The sequence below is a fragment of the Brassica oleracea genome, chromosome C1, assembly GCF_000695525.1.
Source record: "Brassica oleracea var. oleracea cultivar TO1000 chromosome C1, BOL, whole genome shotgun sequence".
NCBI classification, from domain to species: Eukaryota; Viridiplantae; Streptophyta; class Magnoliopsida; order Brassicales; family Brassicaceae; genus Brassica; species Brassica oleracea.
In genome coordinates, this window is record NC_027748.1 from 9,824,229 (window position 1) to 9,835,587 (window position 11,359).

The 11,359-nt window shown below is 37.0% G+C and overlaps 1 protein-coding gene and 1 pseudogene across 1 annotated transcript; both read left to right on the top strand.

Annotated features, from left to right (window-relative positions):
* The first annotated feature begins 795 nt into the window (after positions 1 to 795).
* On the top strand, positions 796 to 2,596 carry LOC106314738 (annotated as a pseudogene).
* Positions 2,597 to 6,743: 4,147 nt separating this feature from the next.
* Positions 6,744 to 8,508, top strand: LOC106324093 (probable tRNA N6-adenosine threonylcarbamoyltransferase). The gene is made up of 4 exons (XM_013762115.1): positions 6,744 to 6,977; positions 7,125 to 7,683; positions 7,749 to 7,904; positions 7,984 to 8,508. Exons 2-4 carry the CDS (start codon positions 7,129 to 7,131, stop codon positions 8,332 to 8,334), a joined length of 1,062 nt encoding a protein of 353 aa, XP_013617569.1. The 5' UTR covers positions 6,744 to 6,977; positions 7,125 to 7,128; the 3' UTR covers positions 8,335 to 8,508.
* The last annotated feature ends 2,851 nt before the right edge of the window (positions 8,509 to 11,359 follow it).

An 11,359-nucleotide genomic window follows, 5' to 3' on the forward strand; every position in this document is an offset into this window, starting at 1 on the left:
TCACAAGTGGAGTGATGTGTTAGTACACCATTAAATTCTTCTTTGAATTATTGAATGGGACTTCAACACTGGGGGCGACTGAGTCAAGATTGGCGTTTATAGCTCTCTTCTCTTATTTATTTATGATATTAACATCAATATTAAAATATTTATTTATTTTTATTCTTAGTATTATTAAATGCCTACCCTCTCATCATAATGCAAAAAATATTTTGTCTATTTTCAGGTCTTTTTTACTCATGAAATTTTAACATTTCAATTGGTTTTACTAAAAATTTTAATTTGTGTAAATAAGATACGGCGGTTTAGTGTTACTTTTTTGGATTTTTTCTAGAAAATTACATGCAAAATCTTATACTAATAATATCAACGCCGTCGCAAATCTTCACTTTTGAGCGCTGAGTATGAAGGAACCTAAGAGCATGATTAATGGAAGTGTTTAGAGGGAGGTGCTTAGCAAAAAATTAATATAATAGTGGTGGAATCCACACAAAAACTAAGTACATGTGCTTATTGTGCTTAATTAAGCACCGGTGCTAGCACTGTTTCACGGGCCCCACTGATACGTGGCGGCCCGCTATTGGTTCATTTTTAAATATTTTCTTTTCTAAAAATCAGAAAAAAACTAAAAAAAAAAAAAAAAAAAAAAAAAAAAAAAAAAAAAAAAAAAAAAAAAATTAAGCACCCCAAATGGATGCTAGGGTTAATGGTGCTCTAAGAAATTTCTTACAAGTTGATATGATAATACATTAATAATAAAATAATAACATCATTCTCCCCGAGCCTACAATATAAAATCTCCATACTATACTCCCATTTTATCTACCACCACACCAAAACCTCCAGTAACCAAAGTCTCTTGTCTGAAAAAAAAATGGAAGCGACTTCGTCTAACTTCACTCTCTCAACAATCCTCAAAACAGAGGATCCATACAGCTCCCTCATGCTCGCCGTAGCTCGTCGCCATCTTCTGCTACTTTTGGATTCAAGGAAAGGCTAAATCCAAGAACGGCCCACCATTGCCTCCAGGACCATGGCCACTTCCCATCGTGGGAAACCTCCCGTTCCTAAACTCCGACATCCTCCACACACAGTTCCAAGCCCTAACTCAAAAACACGGCCCTCTCATGAAAATTCACCTCGGCTCCAAACTCGCTATCGTCGTCTCTTCCCCAGAAATGGCTCGCGAGGTTCTCAAAACCCACGACATAACCTTCGCGAACCATGACCTCCCCGAAGTAGGGAAGATCAACACTTACGGTGGAGAAGACATCCTCTGGTCTCCTTACGGCACCCACTGGAGGAGACTACGTAAGCTCTGCGTCATGAAGATGTTCACCACGCCGACACTCGAAGCTTCTTACTCCACTCGCCGCGAAGAAACCCGACAAACCGTTGTCTACATGTCGGAAATGGCTCGCGACGGGTCTCCCGTGAACCTAGGAGAGCAGATCTTCCTCTCTATCTTCAACGTCGTGACGAGAATGATGTGGGGAGCTACTGTTGAAGGAGAAGAGAGGACGAGCTTAGGAAACGAGCTCAAAACCCTAATCTCTGATATCTCCGACATCGAAGGGATTCAGAACTACTCCGACTTCTTCCCCATGTTCGCGAGATTTGACTTCCAAGGACTTGTTAAGAAGATGAAGGTCCACGTGAAGAAGCTAGATCTTTTGTTCGATCGTGTTATGGAGAGTCATGTCAAGATGGTGGGGAAAAAAAGCGAAGACGAAGAAGATTTTTTACAATATTTGATTAGGGTTAAAGACGACGATGAGAAAGCTCCTCTCTCGTTGACACACGTAAAGTCACTGCTTATGGACATGGTTCTTGGCGGTGTGGACACATCGGTTAACGCATCGGAGTTCGCAATGGCGGAGATCGTTAGTAGACCAGAAGTTTTCAAGAAAATCCGACAAGAACTAGATCAAGTTGTTGGTAAAGACAGTATCGTTGAAGAGTCGCATTTACCAAAGCTTCCTTATCTACAAGCTGTTATGAAAGAGACTCTTAGGCTTCACCCTACGCTTCCTCTTCTTGTGCCTCATCGGAACAGCGAGACCTCTGTGGTTGCGGGGTACACTGTGCCTAAAGACTCGAAGATATTCATCAACGTTTGGGCGATTCATAGAGATCCTAACCATTGGGATGAACCAAACGAGTTTAAACCTGAGAGGTTTTTGGAGAACTCGCTTGATTTCAATGGTGGTGATTTTAAGTATTTGCCTTTTGGATCTGGGAGGAGGATTTGCGCGGCGATTAACATGGCCGAGAGGCTTGTTCTGTTCAACATTGCGTCGCTTCTTCACTCTTTTGACTGGAAAGCTCCTAAAGGACAGAAGTTTGAGGTTGAAGAGAAGTTTGGGCTTGTTCTTAAGTTGAAGAGTCCACTTGTGGCTATTCCTGTTCCGAGGTTGTCTGATCCCAAACTCTACACAGCTTAAATAACTAAATAAAAGTTTGGTTCAGGGAAGTTGATTGTGATTTACTTTTATTTTATTTTGTGGTGAGAGTTTTTAAAATTTAAATGCTTTGTAAAAATGGAGTGTGTGAAGACGCATATCTGATTATATATAGTAATAATTTTATTTATTTATATAATGTCTTATATTTTTCATTTGCCAACATATCATCATGTCTCATCAAAATAGTCTAATAGTCGATCCCACAAATGACAGAATGGTAGTTGAAAAACAAATAGATATTATAAAGTGGTATTTGGTATAATGCAATTATGGAAATTCAATTCATATTCATGCATGGACATGTAAGCTATACATGTATGTGCTAATTATTACCAGTTGAAGGAAAGAATTAAAGAAATTAACCCACTACAAGAAAACGTGAGAGTAACAACTACCATTTACGACTACAAATGTGTAGTCGTAAATTAACTTCGACGTTACGTCTAACTTACGACTATGTTAAATTCCGTCGTAAATTAGATGTAATTTTGCTACTAAAAGGTTTAGTCGTAAATTGGTCGTAAACTAACTTCGCATTTACGACCACACTTTCAGGTAGTCGTAATGTGGTAGTAAATGTACGACTAAATTACATCGACAAGCTACCATCTGATTAACGACCAATTTACGAGAAACGTAGTTGCACATTTATGGTTAAGTTATTATCAATCGTAAATATGTTATTTATTATATAATTAATGAAGTTATATATTTATATATATATGTTGATGATCAAGGCTGATTATGATGATCCATTCTATCCTCAGTGGCTTCACGAATTGATACAAGGTCCGGTCGCTAAGGTCACCACAACAACTAGGTATTTCACACGAGGCTACACTTTTCACACTTACGAATATGAAGTCGGCGAGCAACAATGAACTATGGAGTATGTGTGAAAGGTGAAACTGATTTCTATGGAATCTTACAAGAGATCATCGAAGTGGAGTTCCCCGGTCTGGTGAAGCTGAAATGCGTTCTCTTCAAATGTGACTGGTTTGACCCCACCGTCAATAGAGGTGTTCGATATAGCAAGTTTGGAGTTGTTGATATAATTGCTACACGGAGGTACAACAAATTTAAACCCTACATATTGGCATCTCAAGCAGACCAAGTTCTTTTTATTCCATACCCGAGGATCAGACAATCTGGAATATCTTGGTTAGCCGCTATAAAAGTTACACCTCGGGGCAACAACCGCCTTTACAAGAAGATGTCGTAAATGAAGTAGAAGTAACTGGGCAAGCTACAAATGATATCTTACTTGTTGATCCACACAACCAGGGATATGAAGAACTTCCAGACGATGCAACAGGTGAAGCCAACGAAAATGAATTTGAAGAAAATGATGAAGTGGATGATGTTTCTGATGACTACTGAACGAGTTTGATTATGTTACAGTGTTTGTGTTTTGTTATATTATTAAACTCTTTGTATTGGATTACAAATAATATATAACTTATTATCATGTTTGCTCAATTAAATATGAACTTAGTTTAAAAACAAATCTTTGTACTTTGGGGTTTAGAAGTGTATAAAACTTATGATATTTGGGGTTTGAGGTTTCGGTTTTAGGGTATAAACACAAAACGAAGCTAATTAGTCGTAAAGTACAACTCAGTTACGACTAATCTTAATTCTTCCCACATTGGTCCCTAATTGGTCGTAAAGGACTTCGTCCCGCATTGGTCGTAATTTTAATTCTTCTTTACGATTATTATTCCTTAATTGGTTGTAAAAAAAAATTATTTAGTCTCTAATTGGTCGTAATATTATTTGGTCCCCCATTGGTCGTAAATTTACGTCTCCTTTACGACCGCTAGTCTCTCATTGGTCGTAATATTACAACCAATTTACGACTAACACTAAAACTCTATATATACTCGGACCTAGCGAAGCCATTTGGTTGCTCATTCCCTTCTTTCTAACAACAACTTCCCTTCTCTCTCTAGGTAAGTTTTTTTTTTTTAGTTTTAGGTGGTTAGTTAGGTGATTAGATTAGGTTTAGAATTAGCTTAGGATGGAAGTAGATTAGGATGGAGTTAGATTATGATGGAATTAGAATAGGTTTAGATTTTTTTTATATAAAAATTTTGAATTGTTTACAACCATCTATTTTTTTGGTTTTTTTTTTTCAAATTGACGATATTGCTATGGCTGGCGGTAGAAAGAGACTTGGGAACCTTGCGCCTAGAAACTCTTACGGGAGTACCTTTCTCGGACAGCCGGATCCATCAGCTTCTACCTCCGGCACATCATCCGACTTCTTCGACAAAATAAATCTTAATGCTTAGTTTTTTCGGTTTTAATTAATTTGTATTTTAAATGTTTTATATTATGGATATTATTATGTTTACGGGTGTTAGATATTTTCTTTTAATTTTATCAAATTTTAAAAAATTAAATCAAACTAAATTTAAATATTTAATTTTAATTAATATATAAAATTTGAAAATAAATACAAAATTTGAAAATAAATAAATAAAGTTGGTCAAATTTACGACCAATGAACATCTAAAGTCGATGTAAAGTGGTCGTTACCTTACGACTAATAAACATCAACATTAGAGGTAAATTGGTCGTAAGTTACGACCAGTGTACGACTAATATGTCTAGTTGTAATATTACGACCAATGTGCCTCTAATAATTAATTACGACCAGCTTCTAACGACCAATCGATTTTCAAAGTTAATTGGTCGTAATGCCCATATTACGACCAACTAGCTACTAATACTGTAGTCGTTAAGGTCCTGTTTTCTTGTAGTGACCACACGGGTCTGCTCTAAGGGACATGGGTTCAAAACTTCTCTAACTCAGATTACCCATTCGTGTGGCCACATATATAAACCATATTTGAATACTCGGAAAAAGGTTCATCTGTGAGTTGTACCTCCACTTAAAAATAAATTTGGATCTCGGTCTGGAATAACCCGTATTAAAAAAAATCAAAGAACTTTCAAGTGACAAAAGATGACCACAATGACTAGGGGTGGGCGTTAGGTTCTTTGGTTCGGTTCGGGTCGGTTCTTTCAGTTTCTGAAATTTGGTAACCATTAAAGAATCGTGAAAATTTCGGACCAGATCGGGTCGGTTTTTTTGGTTTTTCGGTTCTTTCGATTCCTGAAGTTTGGTAACCATATTAGAACCGGAAAAAAAGTTCCAATCGGGTTCGGTTCTAAATGGTTACTTTGTAACCATATTACCCAAATTAATCTGATGTACTTGCAAATAAATGAATTAAAACCAATACCAAAATAACATTCAAACGATTTCCTCATTCAGAAACCAAAATCCAAATTGTGGGAATAAAACATCCAAACAATACAAGCTTCTCCTATAAGATAAGTGTTGATCAATAAAAAATGGCAAGTGTATAAAATATAAACTATAAAGATATATGTATAAGGTAAGTGTATAAGGGTTTTTCATCCGTTCTATATGAGTATTCGGTTATCGGTTCGGTACGGGTTCGTTTCCGGTTATTCGGGTATAAAATTTCAGTATCCAATTGGATAATTCATAAATTCAGTTCGGTTCGGTTCTGGTTTTTTTCGGGTAATTCGGTTCCGGTTTTTTTTTCCCACCCGTAACAATGACTATAGGGATGTATTAGATCGGCTTTGGCCCTCGGCCTAGAACTTAACAAACTAAAACTTTAGACGCAAACATTACCATTTTAAAGATTATCATTTTTGTAGTATAGTTTTAGGGTTTTCGGTCACAACTCACAACATTATAATAGACTTTAGTTGCTAGTCTGGTGTATTGTGTATTAAAAACATGAGTAATGCAAGTCTATTAGGATGAAGTTTTAAACATAATATAAAATACGTCTTTTAGTTTTTAACTAAAAAAAATTAAAAAACGTTTATTAAATAAAAAATATAAAAGTTAAAAGACGTATCTTATATTACGTTAAGAACCACGTCTTAAAAGATCTGCATTAATCATGCTCTAAGTTTTGATGATTTTTAAAGTATTTAAATGGACCACTATATTTTTAAAGATCATATTGGAACGGCCCTGCCTCTACCGCAAGCAACAAAGGCAAGAAGGTTTAGGTTGGACTTATACACCAATTATCTAACCGACATGTGATAGTTAATCTAGTAATGAGAAGAAACCGGCATTATTGAGGTTAATTAGAGGCGAGTTAACAGGGTTAATTACACGAGTAAACCAACCGGTTAAAAACATTTAATCACCAGGTTCAATTTCGAAACTGAAACCGAACCGAAATTCTCGAACCAAACCCGAGCTAAAATTGAACCAGAACCCTAAATCTCTGTGGTGCAAAAAAGAGAGCTTCAAGCTCGAACGCCTCCAGTTTCAAGTTTCAACCGAACATCATCATCAGGGGAAGAGCAAAGACGCGAGACTGAAACCAACAGAGATAGGATTAGTTTCGTTCGAGCTTCTGAAACCTTTAACCAAAAAGAAGGAACCTTGGTCGGAATTGAAAAGAAGAGAGAGATTTAGATCGAAACAGTTGACTCCGAGAAGTAGTTGAGGTATGAAAAAATGATTACTTTACTTGATTATCTCTTGTGAAAACTAGTTTCACGAATCAATGAATGTGAAAGTTTGGATCTTTCTTCCTCTAAACCCTTACTTTGATGTTTCTGCCTGACTCTGTTTCTGTTGCTCTGTTACTAAAGAGAGATGAAGAGAAATATAGCTATAGGTTTCGAAGGTTCAGCCAACAAGATCGGTGTCGGAATTGTGACGTCAGACGGCACAATCCTAGCCAACCCTCGCCACACATACATAACCCCACCTGGTCACGGTTTCCTCCCTAGAGAGACCGCGCATCACCATCTCGACCACGTTCTTCCTCTAGTCAAATCAGCTCTCGAAACATCCAAACTCACCCCCGAAGAAATCGACTGCATCTGCTACACCAAAGGTCCCGGGATGGGAGCGCCGTTGCAAGTCTCGGCCGTTGTCGTTAGAGTGTTGTCGCAGCTTTGGAAGAAGCCTATCGTCGGTGTGAATCACTGCGTTGCTCATATCGAGATGGGGAGGGTTGTTACCGGTGCTGATGATCCTGTTGTGTTGTATGTGAGTGGTGGGAACACTCAGGTGATTGCTTATAGTGAAGGGAGGTATAGGATTTTCGGTGAGACTATTGATATTGCTGTTGGTAATTGCTTGGACCGGTTCGCTAGAGTTTTGAATTTGTCTAATGATCCGAGTCCTGGGTATAACATCGAGCAGGTAAAAGTTCAAGAACCTTGTTGTGTGTTCTGTTACAATGTTTTTAACTCGTTTTTTTTTTATAGCTTGCGAAGAAAGGAAACAACTTTATTGATCTACCGTATGCTGTTAAAGGAATGGATGTATCATTCAGTGGGATATTGAGTTATATCGAAACTACTGCTGAGGAGAAGCTCAAGAAGAATGAGTGCACACCAGCTGACTTGTGCTATTCTCTTCAAGTAAGTCTCTATCTTTTTTTTTAATCATAAATGGGAGATAATTTGGTTTTATGATTATTATGATTTCTTGGTGTTGCAGGAGACGTTGTTTGCGATGTTGGTTGAGATAACGGAACGAGCGATGGCTCATTGCGACAAGAAAGACGTTTTGATAGTTGGTGGAGTCGGGTGTAACGAGCGTTTGCAGGACATGATGAGGACTATGTGTTCTGAACGTGACGGTAGGCTCTTTGCGACGGATGACCGTTACTGTATTGATAACGGAGCGATGATTGCGTACACGGGTCTACTTGAGTTTGTTAACGGTATTGAAACGCCGTTAGAAGACTCTACCTTTACGCAGCGGTTTCGCACGGACGAGGTTCATGCGGTGTGGCGAGAGAAGGAAGAGTTGGTACGTGGAGATAAGAACGTTGCTGCTGCTAAGTGATTGTGTGTACTCATTTTTTATTGATTGTGAGAAATGAATATGTCTACTCGATAACTTTTGTTTTTGATGAGTTAAGGTTTAGTGAAATGTTACGAATCTTATCATTTCTTTTGATTTAAATGACTTCCTAGATTGTTGTAACACTTTCAAAATTCAAAGTTAGTTGGCAAGTTTCTTTGTAGCAGTTCTAATTTCTTTCTTCTTTTTTTTTTTAGCAGTTCTAGTTATTTGTATGTTTTTTGGCTTTCATAGAATGCTGTACATGTTAAAGTCGATATTTCTACCGAGAATGGCGGAGAGATTATTGCATTATTCTTCCTTAATCATACGAAAGCAAAATAGCAATACTAAAGTTATAAGGGCATGCGCAAAAAATTAAAATAATCATAACCGATGAAGTCGGCTCGTCATGCCTCTCCAGCGTGAATCCCTCTCTCTTAAAATTCAACACTGTAGTGCAGGCTCCACGTGTCGTGGCGGTCCGCGATTGGTCAATTTTTTTTTTTCTTTTTTAAAATCAAAAAGAAAAAAGAAAAAATTAATAATAAAAAATTGAAAAGATGAATTCCAAAGAGGTTCAGTGATACTCTTGCTCTAACTTTTTATGCATAACGTATGTGATGGTCCAATCAAAGGACACTTTTATGGAATATATCACTGCGTATTGAAAGAATATTTAAGAGTTTCCTGACCTAAAAGTAGGCCGTGAAGACCGGAAGCATGATATCTTGTAGTGCTATATTTTTTTGGCGAATGTGTAGTGCTATATTTCAGTAGTACAAATATTTCAAAAGTTCTCTAAAGATAGATGATACAGATTCAAAAAAGAAGACGAGCGCAAAAAGAGTTTCAAAATAGACACAAGATGCGAGTAAAACAATCGATCAAAGATGAAAGTAATTAAAGAAAAGATTAAAGTATCTCAAAAGTCTTCCTTCCTCCATCTTCAAATTCAAAAAGGTCAAAAAATGATTTTTAAGAACAAAAAAGTTCTCTGATGGCAATTATCAATCTGTCCCGATTTTCTTGTTTCAAAAGTAACACTTGGCTATTATGGTTATTCACCTGAAAACCGCGAATTAATGCTAATTCTGCTTTTATTATCCCTTATATATTAAAAGAGAAGCATTGTAGTTAATGCTTTCACACCAAGTTAGACACGTGTCCATTGGAGAGACACTCTCCAAAAAAAAATTTCCTTATTCACCGGTTCTGTAAACAGATTTCGTAGAGAGTTTCCTTACTCTCCCAAAATAAAACCAACTACATGTATCTATAGCTTTTTCAGGAAATTTTGTTATGAGTTCTCACGTAAAGCTAATGCTTCGGAGTTCTCTCTTGTTCCTTCTTACCCACCTTTTACTTCAAACTCACTGTTATAAAAGAAACCTTCGGAGTTCTACATGGTGACCGACTCAGGAAACGACGACCCACTGAACCCTAAGCCCGGAAAGTTAATACACGATGTGGTTCGAGACGAGCCGCTCTGGATCATCTTCCAACGAGACATGACCATTCATCTCAAATCAGAACTCATCATGAACTCTTTCAAGACCATCGACGGTCGTGGCGCGTCCGTGCACATCGCTGGGGGCCTTGCATGACGATCCAGTACGTGACCAACATTATAATCCACGGGATTCATAAACATGACTGCAAGCCAGGTGGGAATGCTAAGGTGCGAAGCTCCCCACGACATTACGGGTGGAGAAGACGGTGATGGTGTGTCGATCTTCAGAGAGAATCATGTTTGGGTTGATCACTGTTCGTTGTCTAACTGTGAAGACTGGCTTAGTGATGCTATAATGGGCTCGACGGTGATTACTCTGTCTAACAATTACATGACGCATCATGCATGGTAAGGTCATGGTAGACTCGTGGCAAGAATATGCAAACTATGAGCATGATTGAACTATAAAGAGTATCATTACTCTCTCTAATGTTGTTCTTGAACGTGACTTCTTCTTCTCACATAACTTTGTTCTTCAATGTGTCAAACTATGAGCATGCTTGAACTATAAAAAATATAGAAGAGTATAGAGAGTCCCAAGAAGAGATAAAACCAAAGGGATTTGTGACACTACAATGTATTCAACGTACCGTTAGTTTGTTACTTGAGAACGCCGAAGCATTATGACAACGTTACGTGAGAATTCCGTAATTCTGAAGACAAACAGATCCCTTTGTTGTAACTTCTTATTTTTTGTTTACCGAACCGAACCGGTCGGTTCCCAGTTTGTAAGTGTATTGAAATCTGCGAATATAACCAATTCGTTGGTTGCTGGCCAAGGCAAAAAATATATGATTTTCAACGAAGATAACGTTTGGCAATATAATTAAATCGTTTTGTGCAGGCCAAGGCAAAAATATTTGATAATAAATTCGATTTTAACGGAGGAAACTAAGTTACAAGCCTTAGGATTTTACTCTTATATAACACACACGTACCAAAACCATTATTACTCATCTCAATCACACAAAACCTAAATACTCTTCCCTCATTCTTCTATAATGGCTGCGATAACTGCGAAGTACCGTCGTTTATCGCGTGGGGACGAAGCCCTCGACGGTTTCAATCGGCATTATTTTTTGTTTTTTTAACACCAGTCGTATTTTTTTCTCTTCGCTAAATCACTTCTAAGTTATGGGCCATAATTTAGAAAACATTTTTAAGAATCTGAGCCAAAAAAAAAACTAAAATATGATTTAAAATGTTAGGCTTTATTTGTTTTGAAGCAGGCCCTATTATACAATATATGTTGAACCATTAAAATATTATTTCAAAAATGATTGGGCCAATTTATAACATAATATAAGGATAAATTCATCAGGCTCAATTTGTATATGTACTAATGTTATTGTTTATGTATACAATTAGATTTTCTGTATATGAAAAAAAAAATTAAAGGACGAATCAATTTTATTTTTAATTAATTTTATGTAAGCATATTAACTTCCGATTGTTATATTGACCAAAACAGTGGTTTCTATATTAATTAATGGTATGTTTATATATTTATAAATC

What these genes read in the sequence shown, in the direction of transcription:
- LOC106324093 (XM_013762115.1), top strand. Translation starts at nt 7,129, where the DNA reads ATGAAGAGAAATATAGCTATAGGTTTCGAAGGTTCAGCCAACAAGATC. An exon ending in CTGGGTATAACATCGAGCAG is followed by an intron (nt 7,684 to 7,748) that starts GTAAAAGTTCAA and finishes TTTTTTTTATAG; the next exon opens with CTTGCGAAGAAAGGAAACAA. An exon ending in ACTTGTGCTATTCTCTTCAA is followed by an intron (nt 7,905 to 7,983) that starts GTAAGTCTCTAT and finishes TTGGTGTTGCAG; the next exon opens with GAGACGTTGTTTGCGATGTT.